Source organism: Amphiprion ocellaris, chromosome 6 (assembly GCF_022539595.1).
Source record: "Amphiprion ocellaris isolate individual 3 ecotype Okinawa chromosome 6, ASM2253959v1, whole genome shotgun sequence".
Lineage (NCBI taxonomy): Eukaryota > Metazoa > Chordata > Actinopteri > Pomacentridae > Amphiprion > Amphiprion ocellaris.
This window is the reverse complement of record NC_072771.1, coordinates 36,319,467-36,333,644: the sequence shown is the minus strand read 5'-3', so window position 1 is coordinate 36,333,644 and position 14,178 is coordinate 36,319,467. Positions and strand designations below refer to the sequence as shown.

The window sequence follows — 14,178 nt, the reverse complement described above, 5'->3', positions numbered from 1 at the left end:
AAGAAGATGAAGGAGAAGAAACTAAAGAGGAAGAAGGAGGAGAAGAAAAAGGAGGAGAAAAAGAAGGAGAAGACAGAGAAGGCGGAGACAAAAAAGAAGAAAACAGAGAAGGAGAAGAAAAAGAAGGAGAAGAAGGAGAAGAAGAACAAGGAGAAGAAGATGAAGAACAAGGAGGAGAAGGAGAAGAAGGAGAAAAGAGGAGAAAAAGAACAACAACAAAAAGAAGAACAAGGAGAAGAAAATAGAGAAGGAGAAGAAGAAGGAGATGAAGAAGAGGGAGGAAAAGGAGAAGGAGAATATGAACCAGAAGAAGAGGGAGAAGGAGAAGGAGGCGAAGGAGAAGAAGATGGAGAGGACGAAATAGGAGAAGGCGAAGAACGAGGAAAAGAAGGAGAGGAGGAAGAAGGAGGAAGAGGTGAAGAAGGAGAAGACAGAAAAGGAGGAGAAGTAGAGGAAGAAGGAGGAGGAAAAGAAGAAGGAGTGACCACAACTTGAATATGTGACTAAACATGACTAAACTCTAGCAGCACAATTTGCTTGTTATCTAGACACGATTTCTGCACGAGCATCTTTGCCTGAATCGGACGGATTTTCAGTGGCAAGAGTATTGAAGACAACAACTCCCATGATCCCGCGCTACTGAACGACCTCACCAAAACACGCCTTATGCTTTTGTTTCCACTGAGAGAGCCCCAGCAGCAGAAATGTCCCACTGTACATTTAAGGAAAGATAAAATGGCTGGTAGGACAGGAGTTCACTCATGGGTCACATGATTCAGTGGCAGGAACATACTGTGTATTTGGACTTCATGTAATTTACTGATGCTGAGACACTAAAAGCAAAAGCCGTAACAAAGCAACAGTCAATGAAAATAAAAATAATCTATTTTAAACTAGTAATATTAAGCATGTCTTCTATCTTATATTAAAAACTGACTTCCTTTCATGACATCTCTGACATGAAAATCCTTCTTTAAAGGGAAGAGCCTCTGCTGGAAATATTACTGTAAATATAGTAAAGTATAATTGCACCATCAGAATTTCTTTAGTCATCAAGAAATGAACATAAATTAAAACATATGACTTAAGACAGCCTTGTTAAAAAGGTAAATATATTTAGTTGTCAATAAATAATTGATATTAATTATTAACCAAATTCTGAGAAATTAATAGAATAAAAAACTTTTCAATTAAAATTCAGCTTATCAAATAAAACTCAATAAAACAGTATTTTAAGCATATTTATTAAAATACTTATTTAAATAAATGTTTATTTAAATTATAATTATTACTAGATTTGAAACTTTACTGTTCATTTTATTCTCTTATCTACTATTACTGCTGTTATTATTATTTTATTTAAATATTTATTTAAATAAATATTTATTTATTTAAATTACTATTATTATTAGACTTTTTAAATTTTATTCTATTGTTCATTTTATTCTCTTATCTATTATTACTGCTGTTACTATTATTTTTAGTCTTGTGTTTTATGGCTTCACCCTTATTTTCTTTTATTTTGCTTTTATTATTTTACCAGGTGTTGTTGTAATGATTCATTTTGCACCATTCTGTTGTTCAATGGTTTTCTTGAGTATCCTTTTATTTTTTTTCCCTATCTGTACAGCCCTTTGCAAACTATTATTATCATTATTATTTAGATATTTTTCAGCTTTTAATTCCCTCATCAAAGTGTGCTTATTTATAAGCTATTAATTCTGTAAATTCTCTATTTTATGCTTTTCATTTGTTAATTTACTGCTTTGTTGTTGTTGTTTTTTCCATGACAGGAGCAACATTAGATAACAGCCAGTCATCTCCTCCGTCAGTTTGACCTCCATTTCTCACTGACCCAGTGAGATGGCCTGAATGACACAACAGTTTGGGTGGATTCAGGCATATTTGGCACAAGGACAAAAAGGACTTTAGATTTATTGCAGAGGTATAGTGCAAAATGTATGGCAACATGAGGCACATTTCACTTATTACACATGTGCATGTTGTGAAAACAAGGCAGCTTAGGAATCAGGGAAGAAGCCAAAACATGTTGTATATTAACAAAACCACCACATGAAAGAAACATTCGTACACATCAATATTAAAACAATAACTTGACAAAAATGAAGCTATGTCCTTTTTCAGGCAGCAGCTACTATATTTAATGATTTGTGCACCTGAAAACTAAGAAGCTGTGCAAAAACTCTAATGCACTGATTCATGACAGAGCCATTCGTATCCTGCCAACCTGTGCATCCAAGCCTGTAATTCTTACGAAGATAGAACTCATTGTGCAACAGCCAGAGCCAGGCAGGATAGTGGACAGTTAAAAACAATGCAAAACTAGATTAAAAAAAAAATAAAAGGGACGATCATTTTGACACATTTTTTCACTCAGGCTTCATCCTCACACCACCAGCAAGCAGGACACGCCTGTATCTTTGTTATGGAGGAGGTTTGAGCTGAAACAGTCGGTCTGATTCAAAAACGGTGGTGAAACAATGTCCGGGGCCCACAGCGGCTGACGTGATGCTCGAAGACTTAAGGATGATGCATGTGGATGGCCTCATTCCAAACGTACACCTACAAAATGACTGCTAGAAATTAGACAGCGCTGGCCTACATCAGTGCATACCAAAGTAGAAACCAGTGGAGGAGGGACCAGCAAGTCACCTCTGAATGCAGAAAAACCCTACAGCAGCTGCCCACGGCTGAGAGCGCTCTGCCTGATAAAGGCGACTGCTCAGTCCACACCTACAGAGAAACACACATCTACCCAGGCTAAATGTGCTCAAGTCTTACAACATTCATGCATACATCTACTTAAAAATGGCTTAATGTTTTTATATGTTTATGAGATAACAGCATAAGACAAGTCAAGACAAGATAAGACTTTATCAATCCCTAATAAAATTCTTCTACAAGATATTGATCAGAAAAACAAATCACATGAGAATATAAGTACAATACTGAAATAAAATAAGGAACCTAAATTAAGGCTAGAGTAGAACAGTAAAGAGTAATGCTGGCAATTATACTGATGTAAATTAGTACAAGTTAAAGAAGTATGTGTCAGAGATGAAGGCAAAGGGCAAAGATCTGAGTGGATTTCTCCTAAAAGCAGTTGTCAAGCCAATAGATGATCCACTATTATCAAAACTGAAAAATTTCCAAAAACTATTGGACTGAACATAATAAATGTGCTTCATATATTCATGTCCCCTTCGGAATGAATTGTTGTCATTTCGATTAACCTCTGATTTGACACACAAACACCGTAATTTCAGCAAATATGTGCAAAACTAAAGATATTACCATCACTTTCAGCTGCAAGTGCTAACTGGCAAATGTTATGTTAACATGCTAATGTATTCTAGCATGACTAATATTACACCAATGAGCCACAAAATTAAAATCACCTGCCTAATATTGTTAAGATTCCCCCTATTTTGCCAAAACAGCACTGACCTGTCAGGAAATGGACACCTAGAACTCTTCCATTGATCACGTTTGCTCTTGCGCACCTTCTTGATTAGAAACTAAAGAGTGTGGAGGATGTGTGAACGCCTCGGACTCTTTGTTGTGTTCCTCAAGCTGTACCTGAGCAGTATTTACAGTGTGGTGGCTCACATTGTCCTGCTTGGTCTAGAAAAATGTACATGTAGGTGGTACGTGTCAAAGAAACTCCAGGCTTCCCAGCCGAACGTTGCACTGTAACGAGATGAACAGTGTTACTCACTTCACTTGTTGGTGCTTTTAATATTGTGGCTGTTTGGTGTTTGGCCTGCTAAACATCAACATGTCAGCATGCTGATTTGTTTGTATTTAACTCACTCCTGTGCCTGAGTGAAGCCGGCTGTTTAGAGTATCTGCTTTTTAGCGTTATTCAATTTGTTTCTACCATTCGTGGGTAGAAATTACTGGAAGCCACAAAGATGCTCGAGCAGGGTTACTGGCCTCGAGGTAGACCTGGCCCATGAGACAATTTCACGAGGCTCCACACATGTTTAGCATTTACAGTTAAATGCAGCTAATGGATGCATTTATTTGTTCTCAATTTTCATATTTACACATTTTCTACAGTGTTTTCATATGCCACATTTAGCAAGCTCCACCTAACTCTACAACTCAGTGCACCTTACACCAAAATGTCTCTTTCTGTGCGGTGGAAAGCTGATTGTATTTTACATTCTTTGTTGAGTTTTTTCTGTCTTCTCCTTGTCTCTTCTGCAAGGAGGAAGTTCTTGACTTTGGCGTGCAGCCACAACTTTCAAACTACTGGCAGGTGAAGTGAATAACAGTGATCATCTTGTTATAATCCGATGTTCTGCAGGGAAACCGTGTGTTGCTAACAAAACCTGGCATCCATGTTGATGTTACTTCGACTTGTACCACCCACCCAAACACTGTTCCAGACCAAGCACACCCCCTCAATTGGCAACAGCACTTCCTGACTGCTGCAGCCTCCCCCAGCAGGACAACGTACCCCACCACTCTGCAGAAACTGCTCGAGGAACACGACCAAGAGCCCAAAGTGTTAACCTGACTTAAAAACTGGAGCAATCCAGGGAAACACCACCACAAAGCCCATGCCAGACACTACAGGACACCCCCAGAGGTCCTGTGTCCATGCTCAGATGGGTTAAAAATGTTGAACAAGACCTACTAAACATTAGGCAAAAGCTTGTTTATAATGAGCAGTCAAGAAGCCCCCTAAGTGTGAGAACAATATGGCCACTGTCCCTCAAAAAGTATGCATTTAAAGCTCCTGATCTAATGTGAAAAACATATACAAAGCGGCATCGGTACCCTAAAGTTCTAGTCGGAGCAGATTTGGAAAATTGTAAACCAGAATGAAGTGGACATACTGTACTGCAGGTGTACGAGCATAAGTTGCAAGGGCTAACAGGCTAACAATAGCATGCCACGAGCTGAAAATGATCCCAGGGTTTAACACTTTCTTATCTTTACCTTCTGTCTCTCTCCTTGCGCAGACTGCCAGACATGCAGAGCCCTTCTGCTGAGGCGGCTCGTGTTTTTAAAGTCATCAAGTTACAAGCTGCTTTCTGAGGAGGAAGTCGAGCATATTCCTAGTTTGAAACTGCACGGGCACTGATGAGCCTCTAATCTCATCAATGTTGGCCCTAAATCCATGATTCACCTCAAAAGAATAAATGTAGGGGTGTAATATTAGCTCAGTTTAGTGCAAAAGAAGATAAAAAAGACACAGCCACAATGTTATGAATGAAGAAATATATACACTATGTAAATATATACGAGAATACAAAACGTCAAGTTGAAAAACTGATCAATCAAAAGTCCACAAGAGGGTTTTTTGATTTGAAAGTGATCAGATTGGTGGGGTCACAAGGACTAAATGCATGCAGATTTCTTCAGATGTGTTTTATCACAACTGATTTACACTACCGTTCAAAAGTTTGGGGTCACCCAGGCAATTTCATGTTTTCCATGAAAACTCACACTTTCATTTATGTGCTAACATAATTTCACAAAAGTTTTCTAATCATCAATGAGCCTTTCAACAGCATTAGTTAACACAATGTAGCATTAGAACACAGGAGTGATGGTTGCTGGAAATGTTCCTCAAAATCAGCTGTTTCCAGCTCGAATAGTCATTTACCACATTAACAAGGTCTAGATTGTATTTCCAATTAATTTTAATGTTATCTTCATTGAAAAAACTACTTTTCTTTCAAAAAAAAGGACATTTCTAAGTGACCCCAAACTTTTGAATGGTGGTGTACATCTAGAGAAAGAGCAATGGGCTGCAGCTTCTTCCTTCTTTGCAGCAGCAGCAGCAGCCTTGTGATGCTAAGTCAAGCCTTTAAGTGATCATTTTCTATTGATGAAGTGACCTGATTTCAGTCACTTCAATAATGTCATATGATAAAAACTCAAAAACATCCAATTGAACTTGAGCAGTTTTTATAATTCTAAGCCAGCAATTGTACTAAAATGACGCAGTGCTCCTTTAAGCAGAACTAGATGAGCCCATATCATGCTTTTCACCATTTGAGACATGAGCTGAACTGACCTCTGCACAACCGTTAATCCAGATAAACTGCAACACTTAATGAATGTACAGCAGACTGTAACTTCTACACCAGCTTAATCTGATCTGCTAAACCAGGGTCTCATACTTTGCTGCATTATAAATAGCTCAGTAACAAGCATAAGAAAGTTCAATGTCTGTTCAAGCAAAAGCAAACTTTGTTAACTAGTAGTTTGTAAATTTAGCCCCCTGCACTGTAACATACTGCAGCAACTGGTGATTTACCAACCAAACTGGTTTGTATGTGAAAATGAACTGGGGAGAAAAAAGCACATTCACATTTTGGTTGGACTGGAACACAAAAGTTGTAAGATCTTGAGAAAGGCCCTTTGGGGACGATTACACCTGACAGCAAACCATCTTTGACAGAAATCTGCATTTTTCTGTTATTTCTGACCATTTAATCACAAAAAAAATCTATCATGCTTGAGTAAATGAATTTTAAAATCTCAATTCTTCTAACTTAGCGCTAGATGCTGATGGCATTATCATTTTCAAACTTTGCTTCTGTAGTTATACAGCTGTTTTTACAGGCCGTGTAATAATCCTTGGGGCACGTAGACTAAATGGGTGAACGGTCGATGGATTGGCCCATTATGTCACAGGATAAAGTGGCGATATGAGTATTCTTTAAGCCAGAAAAGTTTCAAATGACTCAGTGAAAATAATGTGATAATCTGAAAGTGAAAAAAATTACCACCTGAATTTACTGTTGCCTTGCAGCTCACCTTTTTGCCACTATGGTTTGGTTAATTTCCACCACTTCTGGCCAATGCAAATTAAAAAAAAAACAAAAAAAACAAAACTGTAAACAATCTACTCAGCACCAAACAGCAGATAAACACAGTTAGCAGTTAGCTCATAAACACAGTGTAGTTCTTGGCTACTAAAAAGCCATAGATTTTCCTTAGAAGTTGGTGGAGATCAAAAAAGGAGCTAAAAGTAGAGCAAATGTTGGACATATGTGCCTTATGGGTCAAATAAGCAACTTTTTCCAACTGTTGGGTCACAAGTGGGCCTTACCAACGATGTGACTATCATCTCAATGCTACACGGTAACTCAACAGGTGTGCCGAGGTGTCAAAGTAAGGTAGGGTTTGTTCTTCATGTGCACTTTCGAGGACAGGTTGTCCAAACGTCCGTGCCTTTTTCTCCATTTGTACAAAATCAAGACAGCATGCAGTCTGAGCCAAGAGGAGGCTATAATGGTGGGCTTTTCATACACCCATTGAGTGTGGCCATTTGGAACAGGTATAAATACTCGTGCCTTTAGATGTGGTCAGACAACACTTTGTATGACCCAGTTTGCTTCGAGCATAATGAACTCTTTATCCTTCTAAGCTACAGTGCTTGAACTGTTCTTCATAGCCTTTGATTGTCTGACTCGGAGTAGAAAAACACCACGGTTCCACCTATGAAGCAAAAAAAGAAGCTGATGCTACATTTCATGTTCAACGAAGGATTGTACGGCCGCTGCCCATCTCTTCTACTTGAATATGAATGAACAACACTTGTTTTGACCTGCCCTAATTTCTATCGTACAAAACACATAACTGGATCACATGACATGTTCCATCATATGTCTGCACCTCTGTGAAACCCTACAAAAAACAGATTATTCATCACGTGTTGATCATTCCAGTGTATCCAAGGGTTACCACCGACAATGCACAGTCATATTAATGGAAACCAGTGCAACCCTTCATCCAGGTAATGGCAGAGGCGACTATTCTTGGAAAATCTTCTGGCTAAAGTGTGGTCGGTGCTCAACAGCACATCGAACAGGCTGTGTCTGTTGCACAATCTGAGTCTTTTAGATTAAAAAGAAACATGGAAAGCAGAGATACCACGGAGGAATCTCCCATACACTCAGTAAAAATCAGAACATGTTAACGAGGAAGGCTTTGTGTATCACTGACGTCACTGTGAATCTGATCAAAACCCCTGGTGGACAACTAATTTGTTGTTGAGGCAATAAAAGGACTGACATCCTGAAAGCCTCCTCAACTTAAAGGAATATTAGACAGTTCTCAGGAGTAACTCCTTTGTCGCACTTGTGAATTAACTGCAAGTGTGTCTCATTCTCTTTGTTTATTTGTTTCTTTCTGCTCAGCATTTGTTTCACAGATTATTTTATTCAATTTCTGCTGAGAAAATCCTCAAAAGATTAAATAATACAAATGACAAACTGAAATGTACTTCCATCCAGAGCAAGTTTTTATTTTTTCCCAGCAACAGCAGCCTAAGCCATATCTGTATTTGTTCCTGGAATATTGATAAAATACGTGTTTTTGCAAGGGGATTGCAGCCTAAATTTAACAATGGTAGAATTGCAGCCCACAACAATACATGACTACCAAAATGTATCACTCTGGCCTGAATTCATCTTTCTATCATTCTGTCTGGTGGGCACACATTTACAGTTTAAATGTGGAAGATGACTGTGGATGTCCACTGGCATATAAAACTATTTGTATATTTTCTTTCTTTCTTCATTTCATGCAAGTTTTTTTGTAAAGACTACAGTTTTTAACCAAAACACAGAGATACAGCTTGTAAATGCAGCCAAACAACTGAACTCTTGCTGCATCACTTACTGAATGTCTGCAAGTAATTTAGGTCACCAAAATGGATTTCTACGTACTTATAAAGACAAAGAAGGAAAAAGCATGAGCAAATATGTTCAGACATAAGTTGGGACATTCAACATGGTGAGAATTTCCTACGTGGACACAAAGGGCACACTAGAGATATGAAATTTGCCGCAATTGAAAACCGCAACAATCAATCAAAGCACTATGTGTAATATTAAAAGAACTGCAAACTCATTCACCATGTTTCCAGCTGTAGATAGCAACTCTTCGAAGCAAAACACAACAGAGAGACAAGAAAGCAACAGGCTGGTGAATGCAAAGTAGCTAAAGAGACAGATATATTTCTCAGAAACTGGTGGAGACCAAAACAGAGCCAAAACAAAATGAATATTGGGTGTATATTCATGAAAAGACCAGGAACACTACTATATTTCAGATAACTTCTAACGCCCTGTTGACTCTGTAATTTCTGCTAAAATTTCAGCTGTAACATCTGTGTTAAGATTTACATAAGATGCTTTTATATGGTAATATTTAAGTCTTTAAATGGCTAAAAATAATAACTGTGTTAATTTGGATATTTTTTGCCACAAATTCCATTATACCTAGCATAAATGTTCACTCCAGTTTTTGACTTTTAGTGACATCCTGAATGTAGTTTGGTCATACTTAGCAAAATGTCCCTGTAACTCAATGAAACTGCATCCAAAAACAACCATAACATTGTAAACCATGACAGATATGGGTAATATTTCTCAATGTGCATGTTGACAAAAGAGTTTCTGACATTGCTTGCTCTGTAGAAACAATGAAAGTGTATCACATGTAAAGTGAAATTAAAAATGTGAAGGAAATGTTGCACAAAGTGAAACCAGATGCTTCACCATTATAACAAATATAACAAAGGCTGCAGCACCCCCAAACCACTGTAGTCCAAGCATTCAGGTGTAAACACATGAATAACTCATGAATGCTTTGGAAAATGTATTGTCTACAACTTGCAACTGTCTCTTTCTCTTTTGTTAGCGATATTGCTAGCTTGTATTACCGTCCTGTGCAGTCAGCAGAAATAAGTTTCACATCACCATCTCATGCTGTCTGGTAAAACAAGTCATACAAACAGTGCTGCCTCATTAAAAGCCTCAATAGCAACAACAGTGTTCAAAAAATCCTGCAAGATCCCTTTAACCACACAAGCTGCAAAAGCCAAAAATGGAAACATACAGCAAGTTCCTCTCGGGTCATTGATTAAACCCCTAAAAACTCATCTCGATGTATCAAAGTTACATATTTAGAAGGTTTTTCATCCATTAAAATATACATAGATGTAACGCTACACCATTATTTCCAGTAGAACCTGCAGATCTTTGAAGTTCATGCACTTTCTTCATCCATTAATCTCCACTTGCTGCAACTCGAGCACACCAGCTTGCCTACAATTTTGCTCAAACACTGCAAAACTACTGTATGCTTCACAACAGCAAGTTGTTATACTGTATTGCAGCCATAAACGTCAAAAAGGACACCAGTTTGTTAGTTATCAAAACCATGACCTTCTGAATCTTTGTTTTTGAGTCAATACTATGCGGTATTAAGGTGGAAATTTTCAGCCATAGCACTGACAATGGCTTATTTTACTCATGGCATGTCTTGTAGAATATGAAAACACCATATGGGCATGGAAACCGGGTAAAAATTTCACTACTAGAGGGGATCTTTAAATGAGAATATATTGATGCATCTTCTAATGTGCATGTATACTGCAAAGGAAGACAGAAATCAACTATGAGCATAGCATGACAGAATGAAAATGTGGTCCAAAACCCACAACGAGACCACAAAAAAGTTGCAATACTGTCCTCCTTTTACCTGAACAACTACATAATGTTAGCACAGTCCCTTAGCCATGCAACACAAATATGTGATATTTGGTGCAGACATACACTACCGTTCAAAAGTTTGGGGTCACCCTGATAATTTCATGTTTTCCATGAAAACTCACACTTTTATTCATGTGCTAACATAACTGCACAAGGGTTTTCTAATCATCAATTATCCTTTCAACACCATTAGCTAACACAATGTAGCATTAGAACACAGGAGTGATGGTTGCTGGAAATGTTCCTCTGTACCCCTATGGAGATATTCCATTAAAAATCAGCTGTTTCCAGCTACAATAGTCATTTACCACATTAGCAATGTCTTAATGTTATCTTCATTGAAAAAATAACTGCTTTTCTTTCAAAAACAAGGACATTTCGAAGTGACCCCAAACTTTTGAATGATAGTGTACATGCAAATGCTGATCATATATCTCTAAAGGTTGCCAATATATATTATCCAAACAGGACTGACTGTAGTATTTCAGCATATCTGCACTATAAATCATCCAAAAGTGGTCAAATTGCAGGACCGTCCATCTCTACTTTCCATTTGCACAACTAGGCCAAATCAGACACAATCCAATTTTACCACAAAGGTCTATTAGGCACAAACCACAAAAAGAATACCTCTGTAACACTTACACCAACCAATCCAGCACCCACAATGCTTTGCAAGGCATCCAGGGAACATGGTGAGCGTTTATCTTCACACCGTAGCCCGCTATTGCTGGCAGCACATTTGTACTTAACATTAGTCCTCTCTCCTCTTGGATTACATTCCTGTGGTCCAGCACTTGCAAACTTTACTTCACAGCTCAGACATGAAATATGTTTACAGCAGAGGCCTCGGGGCTCTTGGGATTTAGCATGTGGCACTCACAAGTGACTTTATGGTGGTTTTATTTTTTATGTCATATCTCAATTATATCCCCATTGGGACACGCACACAGACCCTCAGTGGTGAGTTTATGGACACCTTATCGCACTTAATGGTGTTTGTTTTAATCTCCTGAGACATCACCATAACATTCTTACGGGCCCCGTGCGTGTGTCCGCGGTGTGCAATGGTGAGGTTTCCTGTGACCTTATCGCACTTTATGGCATGTATTTTTCTTAATGTCCTGTGTGGTGGTGGAGAGGGTGGAGTGGACAGCATGACATCTCAAACACAACACCGGAATATTATGGCCATTACGTAACGCAATTTACGGAAAACCCCACGGGCCAATTAACGGATTTTTTTTTCTATTTTTTTGCAACAATTTCAGTAATCTGCCCGGCCTTGCGTAACGCCAGGGCCTTGGATGCGCTTTGCGAGAACAGATGCGCACAGGCTGGCATATCTGGTAAATGGATTGTAAACACGGGGCTGCCTATAGGCCTCGGCTGCCTCAGATATTATTCTGATGGAGAAGAGCCACCTTCTCTCCCCGCCACCTGCAGAATGCGCAAGTCTATAACAGCCCACTGCAGCCCCGTGGCCTCTTGATTTATTGCACTGCACACACACACATACACACACATACACACACATACACACACACACACACACAAAAAGCAGATAGCAGCGGGCATTTTTGCCATGAATCTTTTGCATATTCGTGCAATGGCAGCAGAGAAAATAAAGCAGTTTGTCGCTGCGGTGGTGGTGTTGGTGGTGGAGGAGGAAAAAGGCGCATGAAAAATACGCACAGTGGCCTGGCAATAAATAACAGACGGCGATTGATCCGTATTGATTCGGATGAAGACGCACAGCAGAAATTCCGCTCAAAGGGTTGCTTACCTCCAGCGTTCGTATCTCTTTTTGTGTCAAGTCGTTGGATGTGGCACATTTGGTCCGTAAACCCTCCAAACTAGAAATGCTTATGTCTATCATGTTTTGCACCAACTCGCACTGCTGCAAGGCTTTCTGCAAACTAAGATGCTGCTCCTCGCTTTTTGTCATCTCCTCGTTCATAGTTTTGCGAGCAGTGGACGTTATATTTTCCCTTTTTGCACTTTAGAAAAAAAAGAAATAAGAAAAAAAAGAAAGGAGGGAGAATATCAATTCAGGAAAGAAACGTGGAGGAGCCCACGGAGCAGAGCGACCTGCAGAACGCCATGAAAACGAGATGTTGGAGCTTTAGAGACGCGGTTTGAGCCGTGAGAGAGTCGACTCCATTGCAACAACAGTCCTCGTAGTTCCTGCTGTTTCATCAAGGTATCTCTGGGTTGTTGTAGGGATAAAAAAAAAAAAAATCAGATGAAGATACACCGAGCGGGATGTGCACGGTTCGCCACAGCATCCATCGGGTGCCCCTTTTCGTTTCAGATGGATGTTTTTTTTTTCTAAATTAAAAAGAAAAAAAAAGAAAAAGAGAAAGAGAGGAGCTGCTCAGCGCATCCTAAGCAGACGGATCGGGGAAAAGCCTGGTGGTTGTTCAGAGGTGCTGATGTGTGGATTGGATGCAGGTACTCCCTGTCTCCCTTGGCAGCAGCTGCATCCCGGTTCGCTCCCACCACACCGACATGTTTCCTGTCAATCAAACCCACAGCAACAGCATCGCATCGCCCAGGCACCGCCGCGAGGAGCAACTATCGCGAGATTACGGCCAAGAAGCGCAGTGGTGGAGGGGGGGGGGGATTCGGTCTCCAGGCCTGGATGGATGAGGAGCAGCACTTTTCCCATGTTTGGACTAAAGATAGGTTTAGATTTTTTCCTGTATTTACTGCATCTAACACACCCCTTAACCCCAAGATGCGTAAGTGGGTCAAAAATGACCCGGCGAGGTCGTTTTCTTGCAATATCTTTGTAATGAGAAGTTTTTATCGTTTCATTTTTCAGCTATTCCTCAAAAAACATGTTTTTGATATCATTCCTTTTACATTTTTAAGTTGCTTTTTAGACTTTTAAAGAAACTGTATTATTTGTAGCTCTTTATCACTGATAATATCATACAAGTGATGCAGTGCACAAACTTGAGTGGAAAAAATGTCAACAAAATGAATGTTGAATGTAATATTCTTCTTTTTCAATCATCAGAATGGTCAAAATGTATTATAAAGTGACAAATAAACATATTTCAAACATGAAATCATTCTTGTGTGGACAAAAATAAAATACAAACAATAATACAAATGATCATTCTGAACCAAAATGACTAAAAAAGGCAACCCCCCCCCCAAAAACAAAAACAAAAAAAAAAAACACATAGATTCATATACGGGTCATTTTTCACTTACAGTGAAATTGCAGCGTTACACCTTGTTTCTGGCAAATTACTCATTTTGATGATAATACCACCTCCTTGAATGCAAATGCTCCACCATAGTGGAACATAGTGACAGCATCTTTTGCTTAGCTCCACCCACATAAAACTCTTTATTCTTCACATAGCCCAACTGTGTGACTTAATAATTGAATTATTAGCATATTGGGATCAAAGCGTATAGGGTCATGACATTAAGCCTTGCTCAGGGGACCTCTGGTGCCTTGCCACTTTTCTTTACATCTCCTTCTTTTCTCAGGTTTCACTTGTAAACAATAACTTGATTTATAGGTTGCCTCATTTTAAATCTTGTATAAGTATTTTAAATTTTCTGTTGTTATTAAATGATGGTCTTTAAATGTCGTTTTGATATTACACAG

The 14,178-nt window shown here is 38.9% G+C and overlaps 1 protein-coding gene across 3 annotated transcripts in view; it reads right to left on the bottom strand.

The window, feature by feature from the left end:
• Positions 1-13,078, bottom strand: part of ksr2 (kinase suppressor of ras 2) — a 142,095-nt gene extending 129,017 nt beyond the window's left edge. For all 3 annotated transcript variants that reach the window (XM_023276279.3, XM_023276278.3, XM_035950986.2), the window contains exon 1: positions 12,334-13,078. In XM_023276279.3, the coding sequence (XP_023132047.1) occupies positions 12,334-12,507 (174 nt within the window). In that variant the 5' untranslated portion in view covers positions 12,508-13,078. The remainder of the gene's footprint in view (positions 1-12,333) is intronic.
• Positions 13,079-14,178: the final 1,100 nt, after the last annotated feature.